The sequence below is a fragment of the Protopterus annectens genome, chromosome 8.part0 (genome assembly GCF_019279795.1).
Source record: "Protopterus annectens isolate FY-2018-M chromosome 8.part0, PAN1.0, whole genome shotgun sequence".
NCBI classification, from domain to species: domain Eukaryota; kingdom Metazoa; phylum Chordata; order Ceratodontiformes; family Protopteridae; genus Protopterus; species Protopterus annectens.
This window is the reverse complement of record NC_056741.1, coordinates 827,054,003-827,073,666: the sequence shown is the minus strand read 5'-3', so window position 1 is coordinate 827,073,666 and position 19,664 is coordinate 827,054,003. Positions and strand designations below refer to the sequence as shown.

The following is a 19,664-nucleotide window of genomic DNA, read 5'->3' as shown; positions in this document are numbered from 1 at the left end:
AGACCAGTCTGGATCAGGCATCTACTCCAGGTTCTTTCTGGTGCCAAAAAAGATGGGGGACTTAAGGCTGATTCTCCACCTGTCAACAATGAACCTTTTCGTTGTCAAGGAGAAATTCCAGATGGTCACGCTCCAATCCATCCTGCCTCTCTTACAGGAGGAGGACGGGATGTGCTCCATAGACCTCAAGGATGCGTGCTACCATACTCTCATGGACAGACGGTCCAGGAGGTTTCTCTGCTTGTGGCTAGGGCCCAATCATTACCAGTTCAGGGTCCTACCCTTCAGTCTCACCACAGCCCCCAGGGTGTTCACCAAGGTCATGGCAGTTGTAGCGGCCCACCTGAGGCTGCAGGGCATACAGGTCTTCCCGTACCTAGACGACTGGCTCCTCACCGGCCCACACCAAGCATCTGCTCTCTTTAGCCAGGGACTTCTTCCTCAGTTTATCATCCCAGTTGAGGATCACTATAAATGTCAAGAAGTCGTTCCTCCAACCTGTTCAGGTTATAGACTCTATAGGGGCCAGGATAGATTCCCTTCAGGTCAAGGCTTTTCTAACACCAGACAGACTTCACAGCATGAACCTACATGGACTAGCTCTTCTTCAGTCTCCTGCTCCCCCCAGCAGAGTTAGCCCTGAAAGCTTTGGGGTCCATGGCGGCAGCAATCAGTTTGATCCCTTACGCTTGTCTGCACATGAGGGTTTTACAGTGGACTTTGCAAGTCCAGTGGTCTATTCTACACCATCCGCTAAACTTGTCGATTACCCCCAGTAGGGTTTGCAGGAACTCCCTCATGTGGTGGCTTCAATCCCGGGCCCTTTGGGAAGGAAGGACCTTTGTTATGCCCCTACCCCAGGCCACAGTGACCACAGACGCTTCCCACCTAGGGTGGGGGGCATTGTGTGGTCAGGACTGTCCAAGGCACGTGGACTCAGACAGAGACCGTTCTGCATATAAATGTACTGGAGATGAGGGCAGTCCTTTTAGCATTGCAAGTCCTTCATGCCTTCCTTCCTCCCTCAGGGGACTATTGTGATCTAGTCAGACAATGTCAGTGGTCTGGTATATCAACAAACAGGGAGGAACCAGGTCTTACCCTCTTTGCCGAGAAGCCATGAGAGTTTGGGAATGGGCGATCTCCACCAACCACTTCCTGTTAGCAATGCACATTCCGGGTCGGTCCAACATTCTGGCAGACAAATTGAGCAGGACTGTTCTCTCCCCTTATGAGTGGTCTCTGAATTCTTCCATAGCAGAACAGATCTCCCTCAAGTGGGGTCAGCCTTGCTGTGATCTCTTCGCATCGCCTTCCAACGCGAAGTGCAGTGAGTTTTTTGCTCTAATTCCTCCTTTACGGGAAGCCCCTAGAGACACACTCTAGTCCATGCTTGGCCGCCCGGTCTTCTTTATGCATATCCACCACTTCCGCTGATGACAAAATTTTTGTAGAAAGCTCGTCAGTTGGGGAGCAAGACTATCCTCATAGCCCCATTCTGGCCTCTTCAAGTCTGGTTCCCCTGCCTACAGTCTCATCTCATAGCTCCTCTCTGGATCTTGGATCCCATTCCGGATCTGATCTCTCACGCCTCGGGAATGGCCCCGCCGAACCTGGATGAGCTCAAGCTCTCAGCTTGGCTGATCCAGTTCCCTTAGTTGCCAGGACTCCCGGTATCTCTTCCCTGGTCAAGTCCATTCTGCTGGTGGCACATAAACCCTCTACCAGGAAGATTTACAATAGTAAATGGAAACGTTTTTCCATTCGGGCTTCACATATGAACTTGGATCCTTTTACCATTCCTATTCCAGCAGTTCTAGAATTCTTGTCTCATATTTTTCAGCAGGGGGCCAGTTCATCTACTGTAAAGGTTCAGCTGGCTGGCATTTCCCATTTCCATATTGGGGACAAATTTGGTTCTCTCACTGCTACCAGAATTTGTAAGGCCTTTCTTAAAGGTACCTTTCTTTTGAGACCTCCTATTAGAAATTCATCACCACCGTGGGACCTGACCTTGGTTCTTCAGGCGTTAGTCGCGCCTCCGTTTGAACCTGCAGCTTCCGTTGATCTGAAACTCTTGTCATGGAAGACGGCTTTTTTTGGTAGCCATTACCTCAGCCAGGAGAATGTTGGAGCTTCAGGCTCTTTCTATTAAACCTCCATACCTTGTATTTCACAAGGACAGGGTATCTCTCAGGACTAATCCCTCTTTTCTTCCCAAAGTTGCCTCCGTGACGAACATTAATCAATCCATTAATTTGCCGTTTTTTTCCCCAATTACCAGAACAAGGGGGAGTATAAACTTCATTTACTGGATGTTCACAGACAGTTACGTTTTTATTTACACAGGACGGCTGTCTTTCGTAAATCTGACCAACTTTTCGTCTCCTTTGCAAAATCTTTTCTAGGGGAACCGATTTCTAAAATGACTCTTGCCAGATGGATTTCAAGTTGTATTCTCTTAGCATATAGAGAATCTGGCTTGCCAGAACCATTGGGAGTTCATGCTCATTCTACACGTTCTATGGCAACGTCTGCTGCATTCTGGTCTAGAGTTTCCCTGGATGACATTTGTTCAGCGGCTACCTGGACGTCCTCTCACACCTATATTTCTCATTATAAGCTAGATTTGGTGTCTAGAGGAAGGGCTGCTTTTGGCTGTGCAGTGCTCCGGAATATTCTTCCTTGAGGACCTCCCAAGATTTCGGGTAGCTGGGGACTCTGTCCCACAGGTTGCTGATCAAATGAAGTTAACTACTTCAGATAAAGAAGTTATGTACTCACCATAACGTTCCATCTGAGTAGGTAACTTCATTTGTCAGCAACTGTCCCTCCCTCCTTCTTCCTAACCAGAATAGTTGTTTAGCTGAACTCGAGGTTTGGATGTTCGAGTTTTGTTTGTCTCTTGAGTCAGGTTTTCTCAGGTTGTTAGTTTGTTTTGTTGTTTGTGCAGGTGGCACACGCAATCTGAGGATTGGAAGGAGGTTGCAGGGTAGTATGGGTAAGGTGGTGGAGCTTGGAGCTTGGACCTTTAGCTTGGTATGCTGCCGGCTCGGATCCGTAACTCACAGGTTGCTGACAAATGAAGTTACCTACTCAGATGGAATGTTATGGTGAGAACATAACTTCTTTTTTGAACTACAACACGGAATGCACACAATAAATTGAATAATTTAATAGCAAATCCAAGAATAGAAGATAACCGCTTTCGTACAATTATGCATAGACTTCATTGAATAACATTTTTAAAATTCATGCTCAAGTATCTTGTCTCACAGGATTACCTCACCTAGCTAAGTAGTTAATAACTTTAAAGCAACAGCTATTAAAACATCACAACATAATTAAGATAATAACACTAAACATGTAATTTATATAAAATATATAAAATTAATGCTCATAGTTTTTCTTATGCTTTTCAGTAAACACTGGATAAAAATTATCCCATTGAGTCCTGGGTGTCCATGGCATCCAAAAATGTTTGCCACTATAATTCCAATTCTTCAATGTACAATTTCCAAGGCCCACCCCTTGGGTTCTTGTCTGTTTTTTCTGTAATGGAGAAGAGGAAACTGTGTGTAGGAAAATCCTGAATATGGTTAAATAAAGCATTGGTTGTTTTCCCTTTTTATTTCTTAATTGTGTTCATAAATATGGTCCCTCAATCTCCACTCAGACTTGCCAATATAGAAACAATTGCATGCTTGACATATCGTGGCATAAATGATCTCTGTAGTGTAACAATTAAATCTACCCATGATATTGATTACCTTATCTCTAATAGACATAGTATCACCAACCAAGATAAAGGGACATTGAGAATATGCCCCACATTACATTTGTTTCTTGGTATGGCCCATATTATCATAAATGTTTTTAAAACTAGTACCCTTTTTATATACAATACTAGGTGTTTGATGTAAATGATTACTAAGGGTCCCATCACTTGTAATAAAGTTTCAGTTCTTCTTTAAAATGTTACTGACCTCAAAACTATCCACAAAAAATGTGGTAATAAAGGAATGCTGAAATTTAACTTGGGAGTTATTGGGTGATTGCCAGTATTTTTAGTTGTACAATTATTATACTTGTGTCCAAGCTAATTAACAGGCATAGTGTCTTCATTTAAAAAAACTACATAGGATTTATCTTGAAGCAAGGGTACATAAATGTCATTGTTTCTTCCTGTTTACTTCATCCTCTAGAGATTTAGTAAGTGCCTTGGGGTAACCCTTGCTAGAAAACATACTATGCAAGAAGTTGTACTTAATAATATAACAGTACTTAGTCACCATTCTCGTAGCTCTCACTAGATTCCCTTTTACCACTGCCCACTTTTGATGCAGTAGGTGGCAACTAGTGAAATATAAAAATGAATTACAGTGTGTAGGTTTCCTGTGTATTTGGGAAACTAGCTGTGTATTCTCCAAAACTTCTTTACTCAATTTTATATCCAGATATACTGTGGAGGCAATTTCAGTAAAAATGGAAGTGAATTGGTTGTGGACTTGGAAAAACAAAAAGGTCATCATGAATGGATTTATCCAACTTCTTAATTTTCACATACACCATTTCCATCTCTAGTAGATTGTTTTACTATGAGCTCCATCAATTCACAGCCATGCCAATCAAACATAGCTGCTCTTGGATTTGCTGTTAAATTATTTAATTTGTAGTGCACTTTCCACATTGTATCTCCATGTTGAGTTTTGTTCTGTATGAAACTACATCAGTAATACTGAGTCTCTTGTTAAGGATGATGTCCATTTTTTTCCTTTCCAGAGTGTTCCTCATTTAAGGGTAATCTTGCTTTTCCTTTTGCTGTGCTTACCTGTTGCTCAAGGTGCACTCTTCCCTTATAGTGCTAAATCTTATTGGGGAGGTTACCTTTTCTTAGGGTTTTCCCTTTCTGTTATGTTCTTATAGGTTCATATGGAAGCACTAGGCTAGCTGCCCTTTGGGCCATTTTAAACCTAGCCAGTTTCCTTTTTTGTTCTCAAAACAACCTATCCTATTTGATTATAGATTGGCCTTACCCATCCCATGGTCGATAATTACATATTACCCCTAATGGGAATAACTGGGATCATGCCATAGATAATTGGAGAGGACCCATGCGTGGGATAAAGCATTAAGGAGCTGCCTTTGTCTGTTAGTAGTACAGGTGCAGTCCTTCATTTACTAATATCACTTTTTGATGATTTGTAGCTGGCCAGCCTTTTTTCAGTGTAAAGGAAGATAGAAATTTTCAAAACCTAGAAAGGCAACGTGTGAAGGTGAATGAGTGTATTTACATTTTATTGTAATTATATTTTCTAAGCATTAGATGCAGGAAAAGTCCACAGTTTACAGGTTTTCCAGCAGTAATTGTAGAGGTCCGTTGTCCACTGTATATTTTCCCAAGTTTGCACAGTCTGTATTTTGAAGTAGAGGTTCACTGCCTTCTAGTTTCATATTAGACAGCCCTACACGTTTTGGACTTTGCCATCTTAGCTCTTTAAAATGCATCTTGTTTCATATGCACCTGAAACAGTTGCTTCCTTTCCAGAGTGTTCTTCATTTAAGGGTAATGTCCCTTCACTCCTAACACTAAATTGCTAGAAATTCCCGGTGTTAATTTGGAGACCACTGACTTTCAGGTCTGACCCTGTGGTTACTTCACACCTTGTAGGGTAGAAATTAGCAGTCTCAGTGGTTTAAGGTCGCTTTAAGTTTCCTTTTTATTAAGTTGTTATATGTCGCTTTAGACAGATTTCAAATGATGATATCTTATTGTATATAAAGTCTGTTAACTCATAAATGTATATATTTTAATTCTAAGTGTTTGCTTTTTAAAGCATCCCTGCAACTCTTTGATATCTGGGAAAAATTGTCCATAAATAGTTTTAGTATTAACCTGTTTTGACATGTCTCCCTTGTTGAGGAGACCATGTCCTTCTGCATATCAGGTGTGAAAAGTATTAACAGTGACTACTGATATTGTTCTACTGTTATTTTGCGTACAGCATCTTAAAGGCTTCTCATGTTGGAGTAATACTGCACATTTGGTAAGAGTTTCCTGATTGGGGCTGGTTTTGCCCCAAGAAATAATATCCATTCAGTAGCCTAATTTGAACTATCCTTTTTGTTTAAACTATATATTTAAATAACAGAACATTATCCTTCTCTTCCTTACTACCACTTCTGTTCTTGAAAGTGGTTTTGGAAGTGTCCTTCTGTTTCCTTCAACTTTTTTTTTTTTGATTCTGCTGTCTCCTCTCCTCATACTACTGCTGCTTTTTGCCTTCTTCCATAATTAGTGTTGAAACTATCCCAAATCTGCCCATGCAAGTATCTGTGTTCTTCCTATGGATGCTCTTGAATAGAGGACAAGGCTTACTAACTTGAGTATGTGTATCATCACTTCATGTTTTAACCGAGGTGGGTGCATCAGCTGAGGAAGAGAAATTAGCCGATTGTTTTTGTCTTGGTCAAAATGGCCTGATATTATTTAACACTGTCTAAAGTGAAAGTTAACCAAATTATATTTTGTTTTTGGGTTCTTATCGAGGCATTCACTTTACTTGGGATGCTGTTACTTGTAGTGTGTATGCGTCCTGGATATGTCCATTGTTGGATGTTTGTCTCATAGCTTTACACCTTTACTAGATGTTATTGTTTTGACCACAGATCCAGGTGTTGAACCTTCACTGGAATTTCTCTGCTTTCTTTATTGTTTGCCCTTCTGAGCTTTTTCTCCTTGGGCTTTCTGACATCTGTCACTTGGAGAGGCTTGTATCTACTGTCTAGCTCTTACCTGCAGCAGAACCCCCCCCCCCCCATGTAGGTTAGGACAGATATGAGTACTTGACATATTGGCTAATTTGTGAAAGGGCTGTCTGGAATGAGTAGTGATTACTGACCCTCCCATCATCCCCATGTAGTTGGATAGAACATGTTCAGCAGAGTGTTGGATGCCTTGTAAGTCTAGGCATTATTTGCATCTTGAATGCAAGTGTTGAACCATTTGTGGCTCTTCCATGCTTTACAGTTTGTCTACTGAACTTTTTTCCATGACCTTTCTGATTTCTGCCTCTTTGAGATGTTCATATTAGTCTGGGATTCATCCTAGTTGCTACTTGACTCATCATATCTGCTGATCTATGAGAATTGTGTCTGCAGTCTGTAGTAATCATTTGACCCTCGTAGCATATTTTTTTTTTGTGGTTGAATTGCTCCTCTTTTTGTTTTCCAGTATGTTTAATGCCTTGGTATCACAAGTTTTTAATTTTATGTTTTTTTTTCTTGTAGTTTAGTATGTCTTTCAGATGTAGTTTGCTTTTGTCACATGTTGGTAGAACTGAGGGGTATGGGGCTAGATCCGCCCTTGTCACCCAGCAATGAAACAATATAGCTATCAACCTGTTAACCTCCAGAATCAGGAATAAAGCAAACCATAACAACAGCAAAGGTCATAAATCAGGGCCACTTAAAATGTTGACACTGTTATATCAGAAAGTAGACCAAACAAAAGGACTTTAATTAGCAGGCATTTTCTAAATTGAAAAAAGGTATGTAATTGCAGTGATTGTCATTATGTGAGTGGAGTCCACCTTTTTTTTCTTGGCGGAAAACATTGATCTCTGAGAGAAGGACAGAGCACAAATGTGGACCGCAGTCGGGGCCATCTGAAAATTGAGACTGTTTGAGACGTGTGATGCCACTTTCCCCGAAGCATAAAAGCTAGAGAGGAAAAAAATTTTGAAAAGGAGAGTACTCTTAAGAAGGAGATTCCATGTGTTGCCCACTGCAGAGGACTTGCACAAAAATAATCTAATGGTGATTTCTCACTTGTTTTATTTATATGTTTTGTTAACTGATTACTCCATCTGAATTGAGACCTGTTTTCATTGGAGACCTAAGAACACTGTCTGGCTGAGTAGCTTGCACAAAGTTGCATAGTAGGTAGATGTGGAAACCCCAAGAGCATGGGATGAAACTGTTTAGTAGGCTTAATCCTGTCCATTAACTGCCAGTAATGTAAAAGTGAGTGTGCAACCAGACCTCTCAACTGTCCCTGATCTTCAGGGACGTCCCTGATTTAGACTCTGATTGTAGGTCTGTCCCTCTTAATCCCTTTTAAAACTGGTGACTGCTTAAGAAAAGGTGGTGAATTGCCCTTAATAAATGATAGTCATTCAGGGTTATAGACATTTTACGTCAGAAAATCTACATTAATCTACATTCTCCTATTCTGCAAATGTTTCATGCTAATAGTATTGTCCTTGATTATTTGAGGATTTGTCCCTGATTCTGTTGAGATTTGTCTCTGATCAGTTTAGAACTATTTGTGCAACCTGTTGAGCTGCTAAGTCTGATATTTTTCCCTATCCTTTTATATACGGAATATATGCAAATGCCAATTTTATATGTGCAATAAGACAGTTTGTGGCTTGCATGATGCACTTTTTTCTACTAACAAAGGATTTGCAATCAGTCATCTAGATATACACCATTACTGACATCTTGCATAGTCCTTGCCTTGCCACTTATGCTTTAAAAGGTATTTGTGTAAGATCTGGTGTGAACTAGTGTTGCTGCTTCAGTTTTGATTTTAGAGTTGTGTAAAATATAAATCAGCACCTAGAGGCCAACACATGCACTGTGTATATATTTTGTAGTTCAGTGCTCATTTGTATATGTTCTGTGTCCTAGGCGGGTAATTGCATCTCCTCAGAAAAGCTACACCATTGCAGTGTTTTTCAGCACATTTTGAATGAGGCTGGTTATATTTACATATATCACATGAGTCTTGGTGCAGCAAAAATGGTATTTTTGGCCATTATATTAAAAAAGAAACCTGTATTTCTTGACAAATGTTTACACAATTGTTTTACAAAGAGTTGTGTGGAGGTGAATTTTGTTTTCATTTGCATTGCACTGTTCTGTAGATTTGATCTTTTATATCAAAGGTAACACTTGTGATACTGCATTATGAGAATTTGATTGATGTCAGTCATATTCTAAGTGTTTTGCATTTGTTGCAATGTGAACTAGCCAGTTTGAAGATGGAATAAAACATTTTTTTAAATTGACAAATATTGCATTATAATAAGACTGACACATTTCTGTCAAAAACGTGACCCTGCATAGTCTGGGTGCACTCAAACCAGTATGCATGATTAGAACATCACGTACTGCTCTTTTTTCATTGTCCCTGAAAAAAGAATAGCGCTATGTATATATATTAGAAGTAGACTTGTGTAGTAGCATGATTTTCTTTTTGCTAATCAGTTTTTTTCACAAGTCTGATATATAAAAAAAAAGTCTATATGAGGCATGGGATATCAAACATTGTATATTTCATATGTTGTGTCACAGTTTTAAATTTCACTTGTTATATGTATGTCACCCCAGAGTGACACAGTTATAGGCCTCTCTTGTTGCATACTACTGGGGTTCTTTCAAAGGTGAGAACTAGGATTTCAAGGGTGACCCACAGCAGAAGCTCTTATGGTAAGAGATTACACATTATTATGCTGTTCAGTACTGGACAACATTACAGAATTACAGTAGTTAAAAAAAAAAAACTTTAGTACCCTTTGCAGTTCTTTCAGTTGTTGTGCCTTTCGGCTTTTCCCGGTTAGGGGTCGCCACAGCGGAACTCCGGTCTGCTAATGATTGGCAGTAGATTTTTACGTGCTGAGTTGTCGGCCCTGACGCACAACCTTCAACGAAGGTACGCCCATTCACGCATGTCTCCACACAGAAGACGCTCTAGCTGAGAATCGAACAGGACAAAGTCTTACTGTGAGGCAACAACGCTACCGCAACACCACCACCGCAGTGCAGTTCTTTCAGTAGTGGTGCTTAAATTTTGGGAGACTTGGTGTTAGAGTAGATATGAAGTGAAAAGCAGTACAGGATAGAGATTGTTTGCACAGGAGGAGACAACCCCTCTTTAATTTCATAGTACAGCAGCCTTTTTGCTTAAATGTGTTAACTTTTAAGATAACACTTTTGGTGGAGCTCCTTTTGAAGTTCTGAGGAATGGAGTTGTAGCCCTCAGAAAAATGACAATGTGTATATATACTAAGCCCAGGGTTGTGGTACCTCTGAGTTTTAGCCTGGTCTGAGATACTGGACCCTTGGAGTCAGTTTATGTAAGTCGCAAGGGTACTTAAACTGACTTCACCCCCCACCACTAATAGGTGATAGACGGGAAAAGCCTCCCAAAAAAATACTTTAATAGTAGTAAAGCAGGTTTTTCCATTCCCTGAATTTACCTTACAGTTAACACGTTATTTCACAAAGTTGCATGACTTGCTTTTACAGGTGTCACACTTCTGATTGGGAGCCATTTCAGTGGGGAATGAATATGAGATTTTGACATAATCTTAAATGCATAGCAGTCATCGTTATGCCTGCAACAGTTGATTTAATCATGTCTTTATGTAAGCTATAAATGTGCCTTATTTTGAGTAGGAATGCTGTACTAGAGAGTGATCATTTTGTTTTAATGCAGGTGATCTTTTGTGTTTTATTTCTGTAGTATCCATAGCAAGAACATAACTTCTTCATTCATGTTCCCTGGCTCACTTGGGGATGGTCAACAGCTGCAACAGCGTCACCGTTCTACCTCTACACCCAATGTCCATATAGTGAGTACTACAGACAATATCATTGTCAAGGTAAACATAACTGTATTGTTTTTAATTAGAATCCTTCAGAATAGATAGGAAATGTTACAACAATTTCAGATCCTACATTATGGAGCTTTTTTCTGTGATTAGAAACATTTGGGTAATTCTATATGTGCTTATTCACATTTTGTTTTATAAAATGTCATGCTTCCATTGCATAGGCATACATGCTCTGTGGTACAGACATGGTGTCTGTATTCCAGTAATGATGGTCATGTGTACTGCAGGATGGCCACTTCTATACAGCTGTTCATGCAGTCTGGATGTCTTCCTAATGTGCCATTCCTACTTCTTTTCACATTGTCTATAAAAAGATGCATGTAATCGGACTTTGAATCAGGACCGCCACTCTTGTCTGAGACCATATCCCAGTATTGATGACTTGCTGTCATTGATAAGAGTTACTGAAGGCCTTTGTCCATGCTGTGCACTTAATGAAGGAGATGGTCAGTTTAAGGACTAGCCATAGGGCTTGCCCAAAGATCTGGGCAGGAGAGTGCAATGCAGAAGGTAATGGTCCCTTGTTCCAGGTCTCAGTGCTCCTTCACCAATGTCCTTGATGTTTGTGATGTCCTTCAAGAATGCAACTGCAGTCATAACATATGGGTTGTCCTGCCTCAGGCAGCCCTCGGTCGGCCAGATTCCAAAGTCTGGGTCCGGCGTCGGCTGGTGTTGCCTCCTCTCCGACATCAGAACGGCTGGAGTATAAAGGCATCGGCCGACGCCATCTTCTTCAGTCTTTCTTGCCGCGGTGCCCGAAGCAGAAGCAGTTCGCAAGTGCCGGTCGGTCAGCTCCTGTGTTTTCAGTACCGAAGTCATCTAAAAGCTAAGTACCCCGTTGGGGAACATTTTTTCTTGCCTCAGCCGATGTCAGAACAAATTGAGAAAGTTAATAATTGTTTGTCTTGTGGTAAACAAATACCTCATAAGGACTTCCATTCTTACTGCCTTCCTTGCCTGGGCCCAGACCACGACGTCTCGGCCTGTGCTTGCTTTAATAAGCGCACTCTCAGGCGCCGGGCAGAATTTGCCGAAGACTTTTTCGGCGAATCTTTCATGTATATCATGCCGTCGGATCAACCGACAACTCAGTCTTCCAAAAAACGCAAGGACCTGGACCGATATCCTTGGCCCGCGCCCTCCACTGATGCAACTCCTAAACCCTCCGCTAGTGTTTCGGTCCCTTTGGAAGCGGTAATTCAACTGCTCCAGGCCGAAGACACAGCGTTAACATGTCCTTCGGTTCCGGAGACCACTCCGGTGCCAGTTGTTGATTTTCCTCTGGAAACCGAAGTTCTGGATCTACCCGACACCATTCCTGTAGATAAGGTTACTCCTGCACGTGGGGCTGCTAGGCCTCCTGTTTCCATGTCCATCAAGGCCTTTGCACGTGCTAAGGCCGCCAGCCAGGCCAAGGCCCATCCTAAACCTGCTGCCCAGGCCCCTTCTTCTGATAAACAGATCATGTCTCTTGCTGCAGATCTTATTTCTCTTATCAGGGGGTCTCAGCCTCACCCAGACAGAGGTTCTCAGCCACCTGCAGAGAAAAGGCCCAGAACTGAGCAGACTGACAACCTCTCTTCAGATGATGCCTCTGGGGGATTCTGAGCTTTCAGATACCCAAGAAGAATCCTTCCAGGCCTATGAGGATTCGGATGCTGAGGAATCAATTCCCTCTGCCTCTCCTCCAGAGGATTTCTCGTTTGGTGAAGTCCTACACTCTATGAGGGAACATTTTAAATGGCAGGGTCAGGAATTCTCTGATTCCAGGAAAAGACTACGAGCCTTCCTTAAGCTTCCCCAGCACAGACCTTTAGCTATTCCTCCAGTTATGGATGTTTTGGATGATGTTTTCTCCGACTCCAGTGCTAACCCTGATTCTCTCCCACCTGCTCCTGTCAAGCCAGACAGATATTATAGGGTCCCTGACACTCACAAACATCTCTTTAAGGCCCACTCTGTGGATCTAGAAACTATTTCACAGGGCCCCAAGGGAGTGGCTACCTCCACTGCCAAGAATCCACTGCCAGCGGATAGGGAAGCTAGGTCCCTGGAGAGATGGGGTAAAAAAGTTTATACCTCTACCACCCTAGTCATGAGGTCACTTAATTGCCTTTTTCATATGTTTCAGTACCAGGATTTTTTACTGGATGAGTTACAGAAAAAATTTGCCTCTCCTGAGCCTATTGATAGAAAGGCATTGCAGGATCTAATACATAACACTCAGCAGGTTAACAATCAATGTTCTTCGTTTTCCATTGCTGCAGTCCTTACTATTGGGTATAGTCCGCGTCCAGTCGGCCCGAATACCAGAGTATAAGGCTGGCCGGTCAGGGCGCATTAGACTGACGTCAGTACGCCAGGGTACTAATGCGCATGACCGACGCCATATCCTCAGTCTTTTGCCGCATGGTCCGATGCAGAAGCAGTTTTGCGAGTGCAGGTTGGCGTTCTGAAATATTTCGACGGAGTTTCAGACCGAAACAGAGTTGGCTAAGTACTCGTTGGGGAACATTTTGGTTTTCTTGCCTCAGTATTTACCGGATGTCAGAAAAAGTGAATAACTGTATTTCTTGTGGGAAACAGATACCTCATAGGGATTACCATACCTTGTGTATACCTTGTTTATGGCCTGAGCACGACGTTGTTGGATGCCGCTTGTGCTAGGTTTAACAAACGCACTATTAAGAGGAGGTTAGACTGTGCCAGGTTAGTGTTTGGGAAGCGTAATTATAAAATGCCGCCGGATGCTCCGACGCCTCCCAAGAAGCGCAAGGACAAAACAGTGAAGCCTAGGGTTGATGAACCGGCAGTCCCGGACGCCGGTTCTTTAGAAGGCTCAGTGGAGCCAGAGGTTTTGCCAGGAGTTTCCATGGAGTCTCAGGCAGAAACTTTACTGTTACAGGATGTGCCTTCTCAGGAGGTAGGCCAGGCTGAGGGGGCTTCTCAGGTAACTGTTCTTCCCTCTCTTCCCAAGGTAGTTAGAGCCTCTCCTTCTGTTGCCAAAACTTCTTTGAGAGGTAGGCCTAGTTCAGCTTCAGTGGGGCTTCTCCTAGCATTTCGGTTCTGTGCCTAAGAAACATATGCTTAAAATGGCAGAAGATTTGATTACTATGATTAGAGGTTCTATGCCCCCCCCGATAAGAGGCCTAGGGTGGAACCGGAGTTTGATAGTTTTGAACAGTGTTCAGAGGCTTCAGAGTCTTCTCCGGAAGACTTGCAGGAGTATCCTACTTATTCTGATTCTGCTGTGGATGATTCCACTCCTACAGCTTCTCCTCCTGAGGATTTCTCATTTTCAGAGACTCTGCATTCCATGAGGGAGCACTTTAAATGGGAAGGCCAGGATTACTCTTGATTCCAGGAAAAGACTTAGGAATTCTTGTTTTGCCCCAGCATAGGCCCTTAGCTATTCCTCCTGTGTTGAATGTGGTGGAAGATGTTTTGCAGAGGCTTCCCTGAATCCTGACTCTTTGCCTCCTGCTCCTGTTAAGCCTGATAGGTATTATAGGGTGCCCGCAGGTCATAAGTATTTGTTTAAGACTCCTAGGCCGGACCCAGAAACTATTTCTCAAGGGCCTAAAGGTGTTAAGGCTTCTGTGGTTAAAAAATCCTGTTCCCACTGATAAAGAGGCAAGGGCCTTGGATAGGTGGGGAAAGAAAGTGTATACTTCTTCCACTCTAGCCATGAGAGCGTTGAATTGTCAGTTTCACATGCTAAAATATCAGAATTATCTTCTTTCACAATTAAAATCTAAGGTGGATGCTTTGGCGGAAGGTATTGAGTGTAAAGAGTTGCTGGACTTGGTTCATGTGTCTGAGCAAGTGGGTAAGCATTCTTTGCAATGTGGTTTTGATGCTGTACAGGCCTCCTCGAGGGTGGCTGCTACTAGTTCTGTTCTTCGAGGCATGCCTGGTTGAAGGATCAGAATTTAGCTGAGCATGTTAAGACAAGAATTTTGGATGCTCCTTTACAGTCTGATGTGTTGTTTGGATCGCCTGTGGAAGCAGTTTTAAAGAAAATGGAGGACAAAGCTAAGTCTATGCAAACTGTTAAAGATTTTTTGCAGGTGCAGCCACCGAAGTTTAGTAGAAATTGGCCTGCTAAGGGGTGGACATATCCTGCTTATGATTCCCAGTCTAGGGGTAGGTCTAGGCGTGGTAGGGGCAGGGCTCAAGGTTCTTTTAGGCCTAGAACAGGAGTTCACCTGCTCAGACTTCTGGTGAGGGCAGGGGTCAGTCCTTTCGTAAACAGACCCAATGACCTGTCTTTTCAGCTGCCAGTAGATTCTCGTCTGGCAGCTCCTTTGGGAGGAAGACTGTCTCTTTTCAAAGAAAATTGGGATTTAATTACTCAAGACAAATGGGTGTTGGATATCATTCACCACGGTTACAGATTTTATTTCCATACAATGCCCCTTTCAAAGGCATGCCAGACGTTCCTCCTCCACAAAGAAAGGAGGCTCACAAGCAAGTTTCTCAGTTACTCCAGATGGGGGCCATTCAGCCAGTCCCTGTATCAGAAAGGGGCCTAGGATTTTATTCTCGCCTGTTCCTAGTACCAAAGAAGGGGAACACGTGGAGACCAATTTTGGATTTATCTCTCCTCAACACTTTTCTGGACATTCCCAAGTTCAAGATGTTGACGTTACAACAGCTTTTACCTCTGCTGGGCAAAGATCACTGGATGGTAACTTTAGATCTCAAGGAAGCTTACCTTCATGTGCCTATAAGGCTAAGTTGCAGGAAGTATCTGCGGTTTCGAGCTGGAAATTCTCATTATCAGTTCTCTGCATTGCCTTTGGCTTATCTACTGAGCCCAGAGTATTCACAAAGGTTCTGGCTCCAGTGATAGCTTACTTCAGGCTTCAAGGAATTCAAATCTATCCTTACTTGGACGACTGCCTGATTCTGGCTCAAGAAAAGGAAGACCTTCTACAGCATCTGGAATATGTTATAGCAGTGCTAAGATGCCTAGGTATTCTGTGAGCGAAATAAAGTCCAGTCTAGTACCCTCTCAAGACATGTGCTTTCTGGGTGTGAGACTGAATACAGCAGCCCAGATGGCCTTTTTAACCCCGGACAAACAAAAGAGTCTGTCACTTTACTTCCATCAACTATCTCATCAGTCCGTGCTGACTGCAAGGACAGTCCTTCAAGCATTAGGGTTCATGGCATCTTGTATTCTGGTGCTTCCCAATGCCAAACTGCATATGAGGAAGCTACAATGGTATCTCAAAAATGTATGGACACAGCACTGCCAGGATTTGGACACTGTCATTCAAATAATACCTTGCCTTCAAAAGAATTCTTGTGGTGGGCTCAGGAATGTCACCTAAACAAGGGACTCTCTGTGACCCGGCCAGAGGCAAGTCAGATTTTAACGACAGATGCCTCGGACATTGCTTGGGGAGCTCATCTAAATGGAAAGTGGATACAAGACAAGTGGCCTGCCAGACTACAGCATCTACATATCAACATGAAGGAGATGTTAGCAGTCCAGTTTGCATTAATGGCTTTCAAGGAGTTACTTCTTCCAGGGCAGGTGTTGATTCTAACAGACAACACAACTGTCATGTGGTACATCAACAAGCAAGGGGGAACACATTCTTATCCTCTATGCAGGCAAGCAATGATTTTATGGGAGACTGCGCTAAGCTTGCAACTAACTCTTCAGGCAAGGTTTCTGCCAGGAGCACAGAACTCCTTAGCAGATGTGTTAAGCAGACAAATCATGGATCCCCACGAGTGGAAACTGGATCTTCATGTATTTCAGAAATTGACAGTGTCATGGGGAACTCAGACATAGATCTGTTCGCTTCTCCACTAAACCACCAGCTGCCAAAGTATTGCACAAAGGGGTTTCATCACACAGCTTGGAAAGTGGATGCTCTGTCTTTCAGTTGGAAAACCTTCATGTGTATGCCTTTCCACCTCTGCCTCTTCTTCCAAAGGTACTATTAAAGGTCAGACAAGACAGGCCAAGGATGATTTTGATAGCTCCAGATTGGCCTCGGCAACACTGGTACCCACTACGGAGTCTGGTAAAGAAGCCTCCATGGCCTTTACCTCTGATTCCTCATCTGTTATCTCAGAAGGACGGTCATCTGCTCAATGTCAAGCTTCACTCTCTTCATCTAACAGCCTGGCATATTCTGTGTTGAAACACAGCAGGTCTCAACTTCCTCAACAAGTTTTAAATGTGATTATGGAAGCTAGAAGACCACCCAGTCTCACACAGAAGGCGGCTCAGCTGAGAATCGAACAGGACAAAGTCTTACTGTGAGGCAACAACGCTACCGCACACCACCACGCAGTGCAGTTCTTTCAGTAGTGGTGCTTAAATTTTGGGAGACTTGGTGTTAGAGTAGATGTAGTGAAAAGCAGTACAGGATAGAGATTGTTTGCACAGGAGGAGACAACCCCTCTTTAATTTCATAGTACAGCAGCCTTTTTGCTTAAATGTGTTAACTTTTAAGATAACACTTTTGGTGGAGCTCCTTTTGAAGTTCTGAGGAATGGAGTTGTAGCCCTCAGAAAAATTACAATGTGTATATATACTAAGCCCAGGGTTGTGGTACCTCTGAGTTTTAGCCTGGTCTGCGATACTGGACCCTTGGAGTCAGTTTATGTAAGTCGCAAGGGTACTTAAACTGACTTCACCCCACTAATAGGTGATAGGCGGAAAAGCCTCCCAAAAAATTTAATAATAGTAGTAAAGCAGGTTTTTCCATTCCTGAATTTTACAGTTAACACGTTATTTCACAAAGTTGCATGACTTGCTTTTACAGGTGTCACACTTCTGATTGGGAGCCATTTCAGTGGGGAATGAATATGAGATTTTGACATAATCTTAAATGCATAGCAGTCATCGTTATGCCTGCAACAGTTGATTTAATCATGTCTTTATGTAAGCTATAAATATGCCTTATTTTGAGTAGGAATGCTGTACTAGAGAGTGATCATTTTGTTTTAATGCAGGTGATCTTTTGTGTTTTATTTCTGTAGTATCCATAGCAAGAACATAACTTCTTCATTCATGTTCCTGGCTCACTTGGGGATGGTCAACAGCTGCAACAGCGTCCCGTTCTACCTCTACACCCAATGTCCATATAGTGAGTACTACAGACAATATCATTGTCAAAATAAACATAACTGTATTGTTTTAATTAGAATCCTTCAGAATAGATAGGAAATGTTACAACAATTTCAGATCCTACATTATGGAGCTTTTTCTGTGATTAGAAACATTTGGGTAATTCTATATGTGCTTATTCACATTTTGTTTTATAAAATGTCATGCTTCCATTGCATAGGCATGCATGCTCTGTGGTACAGACATGGTGTCTGTATTCAGTAATGATGGTCATGTGTACTGCAGGATGGCCACTTCTATACAGCTGTTCATGCAGTCTGGATGTCTTCCTAATGTGCCATTCCTACTTCTTTTCATTGTCTATAAAAAGATGCATGTAATCGGACTTTGAATCAGGACCGCCACTCTTGTCTGAGACCATATCCCAGTATTGATGACTTGCTGTCATTGATAAGAGTTACTGAAGGCCTTTGTCCATGCTGTGCACTTAATGAAGGAGATGGTCAGTTTAAGGACTATATAGGGCTTGCCCAAAGATCTGGGCAGGAGAGTGCAATGCAGAAGGTAATGGTCCCTTGTTCCAGGTCTCAGTGCTCCTTCACCAATGTCCTTGATGTTTGTGATGTCCTTCAAGAATGCAACTGCAGTCATAACATATGGGTTGTCCTGCCTCAGGCAGCCCTCGGTCGGCCAGATTCCAAAGTCTGGGTCCGGCGTCGGCTGGTGTTGCCGCCTCTCCGACATCAGAACGGCTGGAGTATAAAGGCATCGGCCGACGCCATCTTCTTCAGTCTTTCTTGCCGCGGTGCCCGAAGCAGAAGCAGTTCGCAAGTGCGGTCGGTCAGCTCCTGTGTTTTCAGTACCGAAGTCATCTAAAAAGCTAAGTACCCCGTTGGGGAACATTTTTTCTTGCCTCAGCCGATGTCAGAACAAATTGAGAAAGTTAATAATTGTTTGTCTTGTGGTAAACAAATACCTCATAAGGACTTCCATTCTTACTGCCTTCCTTGCCTGGGCCCAGACCACGACGTCTCGGCCTGTGCTTGCTTTAATAAGCGCACTCTCAGGCGCCCGGGCAGAATTTGCGAAGACTTTTTCGCGAATCTTTCATGTATATCATGCCGTCGGATCAACCGACAACTCAGTCTTCAAAAGCGCAAGGACCTGGACTGATATCCTCGGCCCGCGCCCTCCACTGATGCAACTCCTAAACCCTCCGCTAGTGTTTGGTCCCTTTGGGCGGTAATTCAACTGCTCAGGCGAAGACACAGCGTTAACATGTCCTTCGTTCCGGAGACCACTCCGGTGCCAGTTGTTGATTTTCCTCTGGAAACGAAGTTCTGGATCTACCCGACACCATTCCTGTAGATAAGGTTACTCCTGCGATGGGGCTGCTAGGCCTCCTGTTTCCATGTCCATCAAGGCCTTTGCACGTGCTAAGGCCGCCAGCCAAACCAAGGCCCATCCTAAACCTGCTGCCCAGGCCCCTTCTTCTGATAAACAGATCATGTCTCTTGCTGCAGATCTTATTTCTCTTATCAGGGGGTCTCAGCCTCACCCAGACAGAGGTTCTCAGCCACCTGCAGAGAAAAGGCCCAGAACTGAGCAGACTGACAACCTCTCTTCAGATGATGCCTCTGGGGGATTCTGAGCTTTCAGATACCCAAGAAGAATCCTTCCAGGCCTATGAGGATTCGGATGCTGAGGAATCATTCCCTCTGCCTCTCCTCCAGAGGATTTCGTTTGGTGAAGTCCTACACTCAATGAGGGAACATTTTAAATGGCAGGGTCAGGAATGCTCTGATTCCAGGAAAAGACTCTGAGCCTTCCTTAAGCTTCCCAGCACAGACCTTTAGCTATTCCTCCAGTTATGGATGTTTTGGATG

The 19,664-nt window shown here is 43.0% G+C and overlaps 1 protein-coding gene across 2 annotated transcripts in view; it reads left to right on the top strand.

Moving 5' to 3' along the window:
- ARAF (A-Raf proto-oncogene, serine/threonine kinase) overlaps positions 1-19,664 on the top strand; it is a 1,692,569-nt gene that overhangs the window by 654,761 nt on the left and 1,018,144 nt on the right. Inside the window, exon 5 of one of the 2 annotated variants that reach the window (XM_044080303.1) lies at positions 10,532-10,640. In XM_044080303.1, coding sequence (XP_043936238.1) covers positions 10,532-10,640 — 109 coding nt within the window. Of the gene's footprint in view, positions 1-10,531; positions 10,671-19,664 lie in introns of both variants that reach the window. The other variant, XM_044080302.1, reaches the window with a different exon arrangement.